The sequence below is a fragment of the Ascidia mentula genome, chromosome 6, assembly GCF_947561715.1.
Source record: "Ascidia mentula chromosome 6, kaAscMent1.1, whole genome shotgun sequence".
NCBI lineage: Eukaryota > Metazoa > Chordata > Ascidiacea > Phlebobranchia > Ascidiidae > Ascidia > Ascidia mentula.
In genome coordinates, this window is record NC_138571.1 from 11,826,978 (window position 1) to 11,844,903 (window position 17,926).

Here is a 17,926-nt window from a genome sequence, read left to right on the forward strand (position 1 = left end):
GATGCGACGATTTCGCGCAGTCTGGATTGCCTTGGAAGTTAGTCATGCCCAGGGTCGTCATAATTTCGCTGTGATGGAACCGAGTCAGCAGACCGAGATCGCTTGGTTGCCATCGCGTCAGCACAGCCGGTACTGCGTGAAAATCAATACCGCGTTCCGTTTTCACGATAAGAGACCTAATGATCATCACAGTTTTTAATTTGAGGATCGCTGAAAGACGACAACATAACAAATCACACCCAAGTCATTTATTACAGCTTGAAAAGTCTGAGTGGGCTTCCCAAAACTCGCGATAGGGTCCACCCCCCTTCTGACGCAAGGTCATTCCAAGTTTACCGCATATTTCTATGTCAAAGGCCAACACTTTTTTCTGTTTTCAACATACCAGGACATATAGATAACATCCTTGATAACCTTTAACTGTGCCAATAATTGGCATGCAACCATTCCCCTGCATTTTAAGTAGGTTATTGCGGTAGTTTTATCGCTTGATTACTCGACCGTCAAGCGCTTGTTAAAGAAAAAAAAAACGAAATTGAAACTTCTGTACTTTAAACCGAATCGTTGCACCATAATGATAAAATAGCTACTTCGCGTTGCGAAACAAACTTAGTTTCCGGTTTGCTGATTTCACCATTGTTCCAACACGCAACTGAACGCACGAGATGTGTGTTCTTAATACTTGCTAAAATATTTCGAACTTTCATAAAATAACAAGAAAATAAGTTTTCTTTTCAAGAGCGAGTCGTTTTCCTTGTCAAATAAACACATCCCTCTCGTGTTTATTCGCCATATATATTGTTGCGGGGGCGGATCACGTGAGACAATAAGTCCATGTGAAGAACATGGAGATTTTGACTTAAAGTTCAGTATTTCACAAATTTCACAATGTAAAACAAATGTAAGGAACTTGTTTATCTCGCAAAAATTACAACCCTATTATATTGGTTTCTTTCGCGAACACACGTATAACGAATAATTAGCAAAGAAAATTTCCGCTTTCTACATAGCAGTATTAAAGGTTTACGAGGCTACAGACATGCGAAAGTGATACAACAACTCGAACAGTAGGTAATAAAGATAGTTGATTACGTCATGGATTGAGACCACCTTGGTTGGCGGAGCTGCTGTAATCCAGTTTTAAACACGTTAACGCAAGAACAGTGAATGGAAGAACAACCTGAGACTGGGGGTTAAAAATGGGTGTTCTGATCCAGGTTTCACCCCAGTCTTAGTCTGTTCTGAATCGCGCCCTGCAGGCGAATAAATATTGATAAAAACTAATCCCTCACAGCATAACGCGATTCGAATCGAGGCGCATAAACAACACGGCAATAATGGAAAGGGGGCGAGGGGCATTGTTGCGTCACAAGCGCCCGGGCAGATTTTTAATAAACGCGCCCGATGAAGAAATTCGAGTATGATCAAAGAGATTTCCTGCTAAAAGTCGTCGCGTTTCGATTCCTCAACGCGTCGGGCATCATTGTCGCCGTCTAAATCCCCGCGCGTCACGTAAATGGGTGTCCCGACCTCGTTCCGTTGCGTTTTGCGTGTTTACACAATCGCGAAAGGCGCCCGATTTCATCGCAATATTCCCGAAAATAAGTGTATCGCGCTCGCGGCGAGGGGGCATTGTCTGCGTTTTAATCGAAGGCGACGACCTTCCAACCCCCTCTCCCACACACAAGCATACTTTTTACCCTCCCTAATTCCCTCTGGCGACGGTAAATCTCAAGATGCTAATCTGCGCGCTTTCCCACACAAAGCGAGTAATGTATTGGCGGGAAAGCAAAGGGTGAGGGGAGAGGAGGGATGGCCTATTAATGAAGGATCGACGTGTCGTCGTGTTCTAGAAAATCAAAGGCTCGCTTATGCAAACACTAGAGACCAATTAGGCATGTTTCACAATTTCGCCGCTCGCTGTTTTAATGCGTCACAATCGCCCATTGGCAACGCAACAATAGGACGTTCGGCGCGGCAAAGCGCTCCACATCCTGTTCGCATAGCGTCTAAATATTCCTCAGCTATTGTCCTCAAAGCGATTTCAAATTCCTCCCTCTAGCATGGCCATTAACAGGCTCCCCGAGTCGTCGCCAAATTAAAGCCGCGAACGCCTTTCCACTCGCACCCCGCGTGATAAGAAACAGTGTTTTGTGACGTCACAAACGACGGTTATCAAATCAAAACAATCGCGCGTAAAGTAGGCGGCCTGACGACTGTTGCTTTAGGCAGTGGTCAATCAAAAAATCGAGGTTGCTCCGGGCTGAAGCCATTGAAGTAGATTAAACAAAACAAGAAGGCATTGGTTTCGTTCAAAAGCATATCTTTACACAAATATCAAGTCACTTTCCGTTTTAGCACATGTTGTATCCTAACCTAGTTCCGAATTTCAGGAAGCATTGTTGTCGTTTTGTAAGGGTTGTGACACAAATTCGCGATGTCTAGAATTGGGGTTGAAAATGCATTTACGCGAATTGCAAACATAATTGCAAAAAATACCCTTAAGCAAGAAATATCTCCTATTGAAAAAAAACACGACTACATTCATAAAATCAAAACGAGTCTGCAAAGGTGTTTCCCCATTCTATTAATTGGTTATGCAACTTGGTGATGTAATGATGGTGTCGCTTTATTTATTCGTAAAGGACATTGATTATATTGTGTGTGTTATAGGGTGTGTGCGGATTTAAAAGCAAGATGAACACAAAAGGAAAATGAAAATTTAATCGTGATTTTATTCTGAATCCCATATATTCCCAACAAAATTGTACCCGAAAGTACAAACAAGAAAATCTGTACACAGTGCTTGACGTCATTTAAACATGTCACACATCCGGTTTGTAACGTTCAAAAACCAAAACCATACAGAGCGAGCACAATAAAAAAATAATTTTATTTTTAATTTAAAGCTGGATCTTGGATTTTTCAGGTGTACATTAATGCCAGTATGTAACCACAATCGAATCCATTTCATTCTGCACCGATCACTTTTATAAGGCAAGCACAAGTGTGTTTAAAGCATTCCACTAAACGGCTGACAAAGGCATTCACGCAGACAATGCATTTTGCCTCGAATCACTGTTAATCGCGTATTTAACGTTCGTTTATTAACTGTTTACCTGTTCAGGCTCCCGCATTGTCAGTACTTCATTACGAGGAATAGTTAACATTTTAAGATATCCCGCCAACCGTCGATAGATTCACCAAAGACTACTTGATGCTCAAATAACACATGTCTATACGCGATCCTATGTTGGGACTTTTTATGGAAGCAACTCCATATTTCAAACTGTATGTTGTTTACGAAGTATCACAATCTTGTAAAGGCTATCAAAGTGGTACCATAGAAATTTATTTCATAAAAATGGGTTCGAAAAAAAGTTTGGGAAGCGTAGTAAATGTTAGAATTGCACATGACGCGACACCCTCGTCAAATACATGCTGTTCTATTTTGACGTTAAAGTTCCTGTGCGAATGGGAAAATTATGTAAACGGTGACTTTAAGACAGGTTGAATTCCCTTATGACAGAAATTTTTTCCTATCATTTTTTAGTAGATTACAATTTGGTGACTTTAGTGATTATGACGTCACACATAAAATATTAACTTGGATCAATCACAAAATTATATCTTTCAAAAAATCGAGTATTTAAAAAACTATGGTAAATGTGCGCAGTTGCATATTCGTCAAACACACTCCAAATTAATCAATACCTCGACTCAGTTGGCACGTTGCGTCACGTCAAAAAAATGATTCATTAGCTTTCAGGCGACTTAAATCACGTGATTATGTTTGTTGTCTCCAAATTTTGACCCCAATTCAACTATAGCATGAAATCAGTCGATGACGAACCGGTGGTCGAACAGTGGTGATAATATCGCAAAGCAGAAACAGGAAATTGCTTTGTAGGGCGACCACACAATTAAAACATTGGACGAATGTGCTCTACATCATACGAAAATCATTCCCGCCATAAGAATTGCATAAATTTTAGGAAATTTTGCTAAAACGAGAGTTAATGCGTGGTGATTGTTTATGTCAAATATACTGGAATTGTAATAAACAAACGCTCGTGAAGTAACAAATGTCCTAATATCCACTTTAACACAAGGTCTTCTGCTCATCTGTATTGATGTAATTGTTCTTTGACTTTCGCCGAGGGAAAAACAGTTTAGCGCGGCACCAAAGCCTGGCTGGAACTCAAAAGCGATTCCCAGGGCTCCGCGGTTTTACGAAAAATCGCCCGCCGAGCAATCAAGCTAATGTCAACCCCATCAACACCAGAACAGAGAAAGGAAGAGAGAAGACAAAAAAACACACACACGGAGGCGTGTTTATTCGAGCGTGACCGGGAGCTATTGTTCGTCGTCTTCGAACAAGAATGCCAGCGAGTCGCGGTGAGCGGGTGGGGGGAGGGTTATTACGTTGCCACGGCGACGGACAGACACGAGATAATCTAGGAATTTCTCGAAGGAGAAGACAAAGGCCTGAGCGATTCCGGCGCGGCGTAATTAAGCGAGGCACCCATTCGAAATCACCCGAGCGTGACGGGACGCGGCGAAAAGAATAAACCAGGCTCTTTTTGTGTCCGTGGTTTTCGGGCGAAATGGCGCGGGGGGCCGAAGGGTATTAATGCTCCGCGGACCTAAAGTAAATAGATTATGAATTAACGACTGAATCGCGCGTCTAATTGATGACGGAAACGTGGGCGAAGGGGGGGTGGCGGGCCTTTCACTGTGTGCCAACTATCAAAATATTCCCGAGCCATTGGCGCTTGTGTTTTTGTTTTCCTTCGCATTTTAATTGAAAGCAAGGCACAGTTATGACGCAAAAGGAGGTGTTAAAGGGGGCTGGGCTTGTAACCAATTTTAATTGGCCCACCAACAGCCAATCACAACATCGCGCTGAAATAATATTGATATTGGAGTACATTGCCTGCTTCGGTTCTTGAACCGGAGAACCATTGTCCGATCGAGCTGTAAAACAAATTAAATCTCGTTCTTTCAGCTCCTGGGTAGCGAACAACGGAAAGCTTGTCGAAATTGTCTCGCTATACGAAAGAGGAACCGCTTTAACGACTCTCGTTTACAAATCTTGAAAAAGGTGGTGAATTTATCATGAGACTTACCAGATACGATTACTCGTACAAAACAGTTTGACTGCAATGTTTGTGTTTGCTAAAGAAAGGATTAATTAAAGCTGTCACAAATGCAAGTGATGGACGCTTATCGTGTAGTATTGCAACAAACAATGTACACGATTACCCAAGACATACAGACGTAATGTCTCATTTTTGCAGTGACCTTAACTTGACTTCTCCGGGCCATTATGTCCTTTGTGACATGGAAATTGCCAGACGACCACGGCTAAATTAATTTCGAAATATCCGAACTTCATCGAGTTCTACGACGTCACAGTACATCTTTTGTGACGCGTAGAGCAAAATTAGCGTCATGTTTCATGGCTAAGGGCAATTCCTGGCACTGTTACTCGATACGATAATTAGAACAAGCGAAATCCCTTTGACTTCAAAACAGAAACGCTGGTTATTAAGAACGGTTATACGATGCGCTGACAATACTGTCAATATTTCACGTTCATTTCCACAAACTTTCCGCTAAACACGAAATGTAATGTGTTCCTGTAACTGCCAAAGTAAATTACACACTTTCCAGATTTTCAAATTTGCTGTTTTCAAAGAACATGTTATAATACAAAACTCAACTTTTCCCGCCAAGGGCGATTTCTGCACTTGTTAAAACCTCAGCTGAATTTAATACTTTCTGCATTCATATGATGCGGTGTGTGCAAACCTGTCAGAAGCAAAATGCAATTTACGTCACAATGCGAACAATCAATCGCAGCGCCGGTATTTCCCATAAATACCCGGAAGAGACTCTGCATCCGGGTTTCTCATGGGGGAAATCTCCCACGCTCCCAAAGTGGATAAAGGAAAGTCGTCGGAATGGCAATTAGTGCGTTGACCTTGGAATGACTTTGCGCCAACCCTACGTCATATGCGACTGGTCTTGTTCACGCGGGCGCCGCTGCTGGCCTCCAAAGTCACTACCGGAGGCCCAGAACGTGTGAATGGGTGCAAAGCTTGGCCTATGCTTGTCAGATGACATGTACTTGGCGGTATGCTGGTTGCCTTTTGCCCAACAAGCAGCAATACTGATCTCTAATGCCGGTCGCTATTTATAGATTGTGTTATAAGGCAAAGCACTCTCTGACAAGGGTGTCACTTCTGGGTTCAAGTCTGAATAAATATGTTGTACTTTCACCCAAACTTTTCTTTCTCATGGGAGATGGTTTTAGCGCATTTACCACATAATATTGGGTGGTAAACACTTCCATATGACCTGGTTGCGCCAACTTGCCTAGGCCCGACTCATCAAGAGTAAAAATCTCACAATTTCACTCTCAACATGCACTAACTTAACATTTCAACTATTTAACACTAAAAGTTCCTGATTACCCAAATGACGTCACATTACAAAAACTTTTTGCTTCTACGAGAAATGCAGAACCTACAGTGACGTCATAAACTTGTAACCGGATAAGTCAATGAAACAAAATCTCGCCTAGCAGCACCTGACTGAGGCGTGACGTCACGCCAGCTCGCGACATTTTAGAATGCATGGATAAGTGACATGAAATGGAGCGCGATGAGCTCGAGAAGGAGGCTGGCATGGGGTAATTAATTGACCTTTAACCGTGCTTGTTACCATAACAACTCGTTTTGCCACGCCGAAATGGTCGCTATTTCAAAACAGGCACGACCCTGGGTTTCCGCAGGTGCCTGGGGCTTAATTGGCGGAACGAAAATAGAAAAATTAAGTCAGCGACTACGTCTCAGGATAGGGTTGCAGGTTTTTTCTTGAGCGGTTTGTCACAGTCTATAAAATTAGGTTTTCCAAGCTATTTGACCACACTTTGGTTTTAATGACTTACAATATTTGTTAAAATAGTTTGGTGCGTCAATCCAAACATTTATCACAGGCATTAATATTCCTATTTTCCACTGAATAGATTTTTTTGGGAATTCTTATCCCCTATGCAAAGGAGTGTTCAAGACTAATTAAATTGACATTAAACCCTTGAAGTTGTTTGCCGTTTGTCTCGCGAAATACACAAGGCAAATTCGCGAATTTCAATTATTACGTCATAGAGGTGGTGCTCGACCGCGCCAAGGACTCGCGAGATGCAAAGAAAAAGGCGACGCCTCTCAGTTCGATTACTCTCGAGTTTTAGAACAAGGCAATAAAGGCTCTCAATGGTTTGGGAATGGATATTGGGGAATCTGGCCGAGATAATCAGTTCGGCACCCAATGTGGCTCAATTCCTTGGGTTGGGTTATTTTCGTCGGACAAGGGTTAGTTGCGTAATTAACTCTGTGAGTCGACTTTCACGTTGGTTCAAGGTTAAGTCCACGCTCCCTCTTTAACCGTGACCCCAAACTCGTCAGTTGGATGATTTAATTAACTTTACCCAGCGGGGTAAGTTTTATACTTGGCTCGTGTTAAAGGCACAGCGATTCCAAGCACGTTTTCCATTTTACGCCTTTTTGTTGTGTATTAAAAATAAAATAAGTGACAAAAAGCAAGAATAGCGTTAAATTGCACACACACTGCCGCGTTTTTAATTAGACAGGTCGTCATGGTTGGTCGAGCTTGTGCAACGAAGGAAAATACACACAAGCTTGATGTGGTTTGTGACGTAACAAGGCATGGTGAGATGGCTTGTTAACATATTGCAGGGCCTTTCTTTCTGTTTCTATTTTCCTGTTTTGAATACGAAACCGTACAAAAGCCGATGATTTTTTGTTTCGTAAACGCTGTTTCGCTTTACGGAAAAACCGTGAAATTTCCCATTGATTACATAGAATTTAAGCACACCCCGAAATAGTAAATCTAGCGTGGACAGAAATTAATCAACCAACGAACGGGCTCAGAGACAGGAGCCGCTCCCTCAACCAGTTTCGCTTCAGCGCAGGGTATAATAGCTTTTGGATGGTCGTAATGGGACGCTTTTAGACCAATAGCCACGAAAGATTTTATCACCAGTAGGACATAAAATGCTTTCAGCTTCGCCAACTGTTAATTAGGCTTTGGACTGCACCTGCTTCTCTCGTCGGGAAGTCGTTTTTCAGAGCGCCCGATCGCGGTTGTATGGTAAACACTGTGTCAAAGATAAAGGCGGGAACAAGGGCTTTGATGCGGCGCTCGCTGTCGTAGATATAAGAGCGTTAATTATTTTAACGACTCCCGCTTGCCGGACGTTTGGCTCAGCGCTCATGCGAAACCCATATTGGTTGCTTGATGCTTGCGAGCAGAATTTTAACTGTCAACTTTGTCAAGATAAAGCGTGATTCAAAAAATATTGCACAAAACACTTTTTATTTTTGTTGTTGTTTGAATAAACACCGACGAAAAACATGAACACCAAAAAGATCTTCTGGCAATTATATCAATAAATATCGACTTTGCGGTTGTTACGCAACAGGCATCATCAGAATGTACTCTAACAAATGTGCAAAACAGCGCGGTCGAATGTAAACTGAGAAAAAAAAAAAAAACAATGTGTGAAATTTTTTGACGTCATAGTTTCTAGACTTCCGTAACAAAAAGCAAAAACAAGCAATTTTATGAACAATTGAAATGGAAAAAGGATTTCATCCAGTGACCACATCCCACGTGACATGGTGATGATGGCACAGCAGTGAAAAGTAAAACCGTATCAGCCAATTTATTGCATGTACGTATATGGCCAAAATAGTTTTCCTGCAAATCAGCAAAATGTGACATCTGAGCAATCTGCCCCGTTGAAAACGTGATTAAATTCGCCCGAAAACGGAGTGAAACCGGATCTGAAAATTGGTGGTAATTTTCCATGCGCGCACACCTTAAATAACCCGTCCTGCTCCTTTTAACAAGGAAAGATTAAAATCGTTGTGCGGGACTAAAGTGACACAAAATGCTTTCGCGTGGGAATGGGGCGACATCTCGCAGTTTATTCCTACGTAACGGAAGGCGGTTTAATAACCAGCAATCGACTGAAAAAGCAAAACAACAATCTTTCCAACCCGGTTTTTGCTCCGTTCATTTGCGTCCAGGTGCCAAAGATTAGTAAACTAATCGTAGGAATTACAGGGTCGGTACGGTTGGGCGACTTGCAGGTTGCGCCGAATTGCGGGGTTGACAAAATTTTAGTAATCAGGGATAGGATGTTGGGTAAAGTCTTCGATTCAGAAGTTTTAGTGAGTAATGCCAGCTGGAATTTTTCGATGGGGGCACGCACTCATGCGGTGGAAATTCAAAGAGCATCAAACAAGCGCCTGTTAAAAACTAATGCTTGCGAAGTATACGGTATGAAGGGAAGTAGAATAAACCCCAGTGGGTCTACAGAACAAAGGAGTATATTATGACAGTGTATTGATTCTTTAGTTATTGGGAAACTTTGTGGAAAACTATTCATTGAAACATAAAAATGGAAATACATTCACATTTAGATTGTTAATAAATTGTGCAAAACATTTCCCGCCTGTGATTCGTCAACTGAAACGCAGCAATCATCTGAAACATTAATAATCGTAAGGGGAAATAATTATTCCCGCCTACACAACCTTCCTACCTCAAAAATTCAATGGGGTATTTCCGAAATGGGTTCATGGACAACGTCTTGCCACTTGCCCCATGTCCTGTCGAGTAAAATTGTGAAGTCATTCCTCTTTCTCATGACCACGTGACGACAAACGTCAGTCAAGCGTGTCGGGACTCTGATGTTTCGGCAGCAACTCCTTTTCCTTAATTAAGAGACCCAGACAGCTGATAAAAATACCTGCTCACGTAAAAAAAGAAATCAGTTTGCTAGGAAAAGGTTTATCATCATTAGTCGTTATTCTTACATCTGACGCAGGTGTGCAACGCCTGAGTTTGTCGTCTGAAATAAGTCACTTCCTGTAGTTCAACAGTTTAACATGTTTGTTTGCTCCATTTGCTCTCGAAACTACCATCGTGACAAACCTTAAAAATGCGGAAAATTACAACACTCACCCCCTCGGAACCCCTTCAATAACCCCACTGATTGGGGCTGCCTAAATTAGGGGGTGTTTACGCACGTCACAAAATACCCCAATTTGAGCCCCCGAATTCGCTGGGGTCGGGCTTATAATCAACCAGGCCGAATATCACCGCTCTTAACCATGTAATTGGCGATGCCCTCAGTAAGGGATTACAGATTATTCGAAGCAACGCGCCATAAAATTGAAGTCGGTAGCTTAGAGCTAATAATGCTGGTAGCTTTTCGCTTGGTTGGAAATGCTAAGGGGTGATGATGGGTCGTGATAACGTGCGTGCACGCCATCCGCATAAAAAACAAGGCTTGGTTTACAGGTGGTATTTCTTCGTATAGGGCATCACGAACTTCCGAACCGCCGCCTAGCACGTGGTGAGAACGATTTCATCTTCCAGATAAAGACGGTATCACAAAAGTGTTTGACAAATGCAGTACTGTTTGTTTTCATGTGCAACGGTTCTCGAGTTTTGGCTGCGGTTGTGGGACCAATAACATTACCCACAGACGAGTGATTTAAGTACACAACATTTGCGCAATGTGATGGTTTGTTATATGTTCTGGAAAACTAATTACAAAAAGTGCCCTCGTAAGAGAAGTCAGAAACGCGAAAACTCCAGAAACAATGGTTAATGTCAATGGTATTATTGACTCTATTGCATGGGTGGAATACAAAGCGGTCATCCCCTAACTTTGTTTTTTAACACAGTTCTCCCTTCTTTTGGAAAACAGTGATCTTCAACCAGACGAAAAAGAAAATTAGGGGTTTGTAGCAACAAAAACGTACGCCAACACATTCAATGCACCTTGGCCTCAAAAACAGCTTCCTGGAAAACGACTCGAAAACAGCCCGAGTTGTCGATTAAAGCCTCTATCTAAAGTTTGAAAGAGCCGTCCTGGGTGATATCATGAAAGATAAGAAAAATATTTGGCAATTTCATGCTCTCAATTACGGGTGTAATCAAACATGGGCGCCGTAATTTGAAGTCAGCGCGAATCGAGGAGAAGATAAACATCTCAGCGCGACATACAGCGTCTTGATGGAAATAAACGGTGGGTAAACGTTATCAGGAATATTAAGGACGAAGTGAGAACAGGCCAATTTTGAGTCGCCATGTGGCGCGATCTTTTAAAATGTTATGAGCCTAAACAAATGGCCTTTATGTAGAGGGGAGATTTTCGACAAGGACTTGCAAGTTGGCTTTAATTTTCGGCCGCCAAAACAAAAATACATGCATATTGTTTAACAGTTCACTTGCTACAAGTACAATAAAATCAGCATTCTTGACATTTGAACGTAGGTTTGTTTTTATGTAACGTCGAATAATTAACCATTCGCTGAGTCAACTGTTCGAATATAGAAAAAAAATGACATAATTTTTTCAATGAAACAACACTCTTTCACAACCAATGCTGTGTCACGATTCCTATTTAAAATAAAAAACTGGTTCAATTTAGTGTTTCTCCTTTGCTTTATCTAGCAACAGATGTACAATCAATTAGCTCCATCGTCGCTGGGAGATTTTGGAAGCACATGGTCGCAAAGAAAAATAAATTGAATGGAGGAAATCGGAAGCGGAATCTTAGACAAATAACGAATCCTGCATGCCCGGAACAACATTTCCCAGTCACTAGAGTATGCGGCAATACCATATCCACACCAGTGACGTAGCCAGTCCTATAATTTGCTAGGATCCGAATAATGAGTTGAAACGGGCAAAAGTCACGAAGCAGAAAACAAATAGATGTGATTGACCGCAAATTTGTTTCAACGCAAATAGAGTCACAAATTGGATATTTTGGAAAAAAACTTACAAATTTTAAACTTGTGATATTTGGGGGAGTGGTCAAGACCCTATGGCCCCTACCTGGCGATGTGCCTACTTAAAACAAGTATAGCGTGCAACCAGTCAAATCATATTAAAAAAAACATGACAAAATCATAAAAGATCTTTGGCGGAAGAACTTACCTTGGAAAATATTGCAATGTTGAGCGCGTTGCTTTACATGGCCCCATTGTCACGCCACGCCAATGAAACTAGTAGGATAATTAGAGGGCGGCGGATCTTCTGCCCTTGCGTGCGAGGATGGAAAAACGCACCTACCGACGCGGCTATTAATGCACATGCGCAGTAATATAAGCAAACGCAATTGAGATGCTATCAGAGTCAATGTGCTCAGTTGCAGATGGTTGCAAAAAGTTAGGGGCAATTTTTGGCCGCTGATGTCTCCCGTCGCCGCCGTCAAACCTCGCAATTACCGAGAAATTATAGCGCCCTCCTCGGCAACTTGATCGTTCTAATCGGCAGCGCGAACCCCCTAAACGTCGCGATGCGAAGGTCATGGCGTTTAAAGGATTTCCAGAGCTGGTCGCTCGATCAAACGCGCGTATTTAAAACACGACGGCAGCGCAATTTTTCGGGAAATGCGACACCGGATCAATGCCCCCCTTCCCGCGCCCGGTTAACGCATGCGTATTAAAACGGAATTAAACGCAGCCTGGCGACGGTGAATTAAAATGACATTAAAATTGCCAGGATGTCAAAACGTGAAACCATCGACTCTGTCGCCGCGGATTGGTCTCTCTCTCTTTCCTGTTGCTTGGCGACCCAGATCGTGGCGTAGAGTTGCCAATTGCGCGGAGACGAACCTGGAAAGTTTGCCATAGAAGCTTGCCTTCGGGCGGATTGGACGAAACAAAATCCGACGTGAAGGTTTTGATATTTGGGCGGTGATTCATTTGCTTTCGCAAACCTTTCTATATTGCTTCTTATCCGAGAGATTTTGATAGCTGATAATGTAGCAACACATCCTGTTACGACACCTGGGTCTGATCGAACCTACACCGAAGAATTTGTAATTATATTTATTAAACAAATGACCTTTTATAACTTACCAAGGTACGCTTTTCCGATTAGAATCGCAACAAAATGAACCGTTTGTAGAAATATACAGGTGCGAAAAGCGGCAAAAGCGTATATTCCGAAAGTTCCGAAAATGTCGGTACTATAATTAGATATAAATATATCACCATGAATGGTACATTTATATTCAACACATGTAGAATCTAATTTTGTGTTCCCAAATAGCAAATGACAATAGTTCGTTAAAGAAACCTTGAGACACGCACTGCGTTCTGCCGAATTTGTTAACAGGACAAAGTGGTTTTGTCCCTATGATTTGACATACCTTCGAAGTGTAAAAGCTTGGGTTGACTGTAATAAAAAATATTTTCGGTGATTATATATGGATCTATAAATAAAAAATACATTCGTAACTATGGTTCATTGTTACACACTGCACAAAGTAACACAGCCGAAGGCGTTGCTTCAACGAATTCGATTGATGTTGTATTTCTGGTGTTTTTAAATTTGGAGCAAGAGTAGAAAGAGGAGAGGGTGGGTGGGTGTACTTTTCCAATAATAAGTTTTGTCCTTTAGGTGCAGAAGTAACCGGGTTGCGAGAAACCGAATACTTTTAAATATGGAAACAATTGCGCCCCGACCACCACCGGAGTAAAATTACAACATAACAACATTAAATGTTGTCACAGATGACAAATGCGATAAAAAATGAACACGGTACATCTATATATTAATGTATGTCATTTGACATATTATTCACAAGAGATACCGCCGCTTGTAAAAAAAGCATTTTCGACACTTTTGTAGTTAAATGACCCATAGTGACTTAGCAAAAAAATGCCAACTAATACACGATTTGTCATGCAACAAGTAGAGGCGCCAGGAAGACCCGGTTGAAGTCTCTGAGGTCTGCAGGTTTAATTATGCTCGCGGCTGAGGGGCCCACTAATTGAAAAGTGCCCCGCATCACATGACTCGCTGCAGCGCCGCGTGACGCGAAATTCACACAAGCGATGCGACCCGCGGCAAACGACTCGCTCTGTGCCCTTGATTGGTTTTCCCACGAGTTCGTCGAAGCGTGACGCGCGCGCGGGTCATTAGTTCTTAACCGGTAAACAGACCACTGATTGGGGGAGGGGCGGTTACAGTGCGTTGCGAGATGGGGGGAGCGGGGTTTGGAGGCCCCTCTAATTGCTCGTATATTGTCAAAACACTTGGTCCTTAATTGAAAGGCGCAGTTTTTTTTTTTGGTGGTAAACATCCGTACCTTTCTCTAACGCCCTCCGGTGGCGCAGAATTACGAAGTATATATTGCGCCATAAAAAATACCCTAAGCCAGCTTTAGATTTTGTTGCATTTGTAGCATATTCTCAGAAACATGGGTGTAAGCCTATTTACGCCAATTAAAGTAAAGCTTTTCGTTGGTGGGATGTTTTTGTAGAATTTTTCTGCCGTTTTTGTAGAAATTTTCATTTAGAACTACGATTTGTTGGCTTTCCTAATAACATGAGAAATCAATTAAGAGCTAATTACGTTTGTTGAATTAGATTAGAATTAGCTCCACAAGGTTTTTTTTAAATTCAACTAAACATCGAACTAGAATTACAATTAAAAGTTAACTTAGTTTTATTAAACGTCGGAATTCAATCCAAACAGAATGAAAATTTGACTAGAAAAAAATAATTTGGATATAATAGATATCTTGGTATGACCGGAAACTAGATTAGAATTAAAGTTACTCAAAATTTTCCAATATAGATTAGAATAGATGAAATTAGACGACCACAATTACCAAAAACATAAAGTAAAATAAGCCGTCTCCCCCTTCGTAGAAATCACTGTCAAAGAGCTTTCTCAGTTACTGCGTCGAACCTCTTGGCAATCGTCAACATTTGGTTTAATTGACTCCACTGCGCCGCCTAGCGATAGTTATAAATCTCGACTTTTTATTTCAGCGGGAACACAGTGTCGGGTTTATGGCTTCACACGCAATGAAAACAAAGAATACGAGCAAGTCAAGGACATACAAAGGGAAATTGAAATATAACTTCAACAAGATTTAGGTGAAAAGTTGAATAACACTATATGTCGAAATAACGTCCGCTTCGACACGTGGTTATGCTTTTATCAGAATAGTATATGCCGTTTTTTTGGATGTGGCACCTTAGTTTTATGGTACTTTTTTGTTAGCTAAATTCCTACTCATAGTAAAGACCGTAGATCATTGCGATTGCATACAGCGAGTGATTTTGATATCGAACAGTGGCGAAAGAGTCTGTTTTGTCATTCCAAAGACAGCGACTTCCTAAGTACACTCCAGGCCTCTCCTTAATGCTTCCAATACTGACGACCACAACATGCTTATAACGCTTGTAGTTATGCGCCTTCAACGCTTCGGATATTTTGGCGGCGATAGCTTGACTCTCATTCCTGCACAGCTCCGGATCGTACGTCTTGTCACCAACGTGTTGTTTCAGAATGTCTGTCGCCGTCTTCTCAATTTCGTACGACTTAAATCGAGTCTAGAAGAGAAAATGAACAAAATAGAATCCTATTGGCGCGAAGTCAAGGATCTAATGTTTGTTTTCAGTTGGTTTCGGAATATTTGTTTTCCGACTAGCGGCGAACACGATACGATCCTTCTCCACTATAGGAGTTTCTTATTATTCGTACAACAGGTTTTCTTATTCGTAATAAATAGAAAAGTTGCGGTCATGATTAAGCCGGTCAGTTTGTTCATAATTGCAGTTTGAACTGAAAACCTTTACCATCAATGTTCATAATTGTAGTTTAAAAGAATAACTATAAAGCTTAACCATCTTTGAACATGATTTACTGAGTTGGATATGTGTACGCGAATATTTTCCTTTACTTTGCTCCAGGACAAAACACTAAACACCACAACCGTGCATATCTTACGTCAGGGTCCATCTTGTATGTGTTCTCGTATTGTACTTTCTTGGGTTGCATCACAAAGGAGTTTTCGCTCGGCGCTCGCTGGGATCTCAATTCGTCAGCCGTTCCTTTTTGAAACAATGAAAATGTCTTGTGTTTCAGAAATTCTTATTCCTATTAAATTTCTCGGAAAAGTTTTAACACTTGTAGAACGACCATGCAAGTTCTTCGGAACCATTTCTCTCTTGGTTCACTAGCACCTAGTGATCACCATACATCAGGTGAGATCGCCTGATGGTGAAGTAAGGGCCTTCGCAGTAGGCCAATCCTGTCCTGGCATGTGACATGTAGGTTGCAATGTAGGTTTCCATAAAATGTTGGCCCTAAAACTTTCTTTTTGACAAATCATTCTGCGGTCTGGCCTTACTTTTCACGAGAAAGTATTTGTGCACTAGAAAAAGTGATTGCCAGAATTGACAATCATCCAAGATAATGGTTTACAGAATTTTCGTATTTCGTCTATATGAAATCATCAGTATTCTTATTCACATAAACCAGTATTTTGGATGATTGTGTAAAAATTTAGGTCAGTTCTTGTTATCCCTTTTTGCAAGAATTTTAGTGCAACGATCCCAACACAAATCAAAGTTGTCAGTAGGTGATCTAAGATTTATATGAACATTTCTATCTGTGCACTGAATGCGTGTTTCCTTAACCTACCATCATCAAGCGGTGAGGTGTCCGAAGGGGCGAGTAGCTTTCCCTTTGATTTATCGAGTTTAACTTTTCTTCCCTTGTTCATGTTTCAGGTCAGTCGAACAAACAAAATATCAGGAACTGCAAAACACAGAGCAAGAAAATCTTGTTAAGCGAAGTCGCAGCTTGGAAAAAGCCCGGCAGCCCTTCTGTAGGTATAAAAAATATTGGCAAGATAACATGTGGTAACTTGATTTAAACCACTCCTTCATAACTGACCTATAGCCTTAAGTAAATATGAACAAAAGGCAACAGTAAATCTAACTGTATTATACTGATTTTGTTCTGCACTGATAACGATTTGTTGATAGAGACGTTTCGGCTTTTTGCTTTAATCTTTCTGTACACAAACTCGACAAACCAAATCCACTGCACAATTTCGGAAACCTGGATTTGGCATCAGTTGCTTACTGAACGGCTCTTCATTCAACACAGCGTAAAGAAAGGGACAATGCTTAAGATAAAACCGCACTTCATGCTATCAGGTCATACCCTTATAGCTAACCCCAGATCAGACTCCACTTATAGTGAATTTCCAGCAGACTGCGCGCAAGTCTATTTACACTAGCGTAAAGCCGAAGTTTTGCGGTTGGTGGGATGGCTTTGTGTCGCAAACTTGGCTGACTATTGTCACAATCCATACATCAACAATAGCTTCGGTCGGTCTGATTTGACCGAAGTGAGCTGCACGCACATATCTGGTGCACTACCAATTTTCACACGCTTCCACAATGGAAGACTTATTGCTGGTTAACTCTCGTGTTTTGACAAGCATAAAACGCAAAATTATGATACGTTTCCCCTACCTAAGGCAACAAGAAATATTTTTGAAAATATAAGCAGTTGAGCCAGTAGAATATTTTCACATATATGACTATTGCAATATTACTCGAATGACAAATCATTTCTTTATCTCAACTTTCACATTGCTGTATAATAACGTTGCTACTGTTCAACCACAATTTAGGACTATCGGCGTAAACTTTATGCAGCAGTTTTAGGTTTGCTGTGGGCTCAACCAACCAATTTTAAACTTTACGTTGGTAAAAGAAGACCGATCCTTTAATACGGTCACTGTACTTTTTGAAATTTGAAGTACTGTTTATTGACTAAACACTTGATGTTTGGCAATGATTAAGCCATAAGGGTACTGCACTGACTGACAAAACCTGTTCTACTTAGATGTGAAAATCCAATACCCGTGATTTGCCCAACGTCTTTCCCAGCTTGTCCCAGAAAAGTTGATACGGCGTCACTAAGCTACCGTTTCCAATAGGATTGGATTGAATTACAGCTTACTTCTTTTGTCGTTTTCAAAGTACCACGTTGCGTTTGT

The 17,926-nt window shown here is 41.3% G+C and overlaps 1 protein-coding gene across 1 annotated transcript; it reads right to left on the reverse strand.

Annotated features, from left to right (window-relative positions):
- Nucleotides 1-14,876: 14,876 nt before the first annotated feature.
- LOC145906135 (dynein light chain Tctex-type 5-like) lies at nucleotides 14,877-17,713 on the reverse strand. Its single transcript, XM_082993545.1, has 3 exons — nucleotides 16,555-17,713; nucleotides 15,859-15,962; nucleotides 14,877-15,461 (listed from the first exon to the last, which is right to left on the reverse strand). Exons 1-3 carry the CDS (start codon nucleotides 16,634-16,636, stop codon nucleotides 15,138-15,140), a joined length of 510 nt encoding a protein of 169 aa, XP_082849671.1. The 5' UTR covers nucleotides 16,637-17,713; the 3' UTR covers nucleotides 14,877-15,137.
- Nucleotides 17,714-17,926: the final 213 nt, after the last annotated feature.

Bases quoted from the DNA above. Each gene is read 5' to 3' on its own strand.
- LOC145906135 (XM_082993545.1), bottom strand. From the start codon at position 16,636: ATGAACAAGGGAAGAAAAGTTAAACTCGATAAATCAAAGGGAAAGCTA. The intron at 15,963-16,554 runs GTAGGTTAAGGA...TGTTTCAAAAAG, and splicing joins CACCTCACCGCTTGATGATG to GAACGGCTGACGAATTGAGA. The intron at 15,462-15,858 runs GTAAGATATGCA...TTTCTCTTCTAG, and splicing joins CATACAAGATGGACCCTGAC to ACTCGATTTAAGTCGTACGA.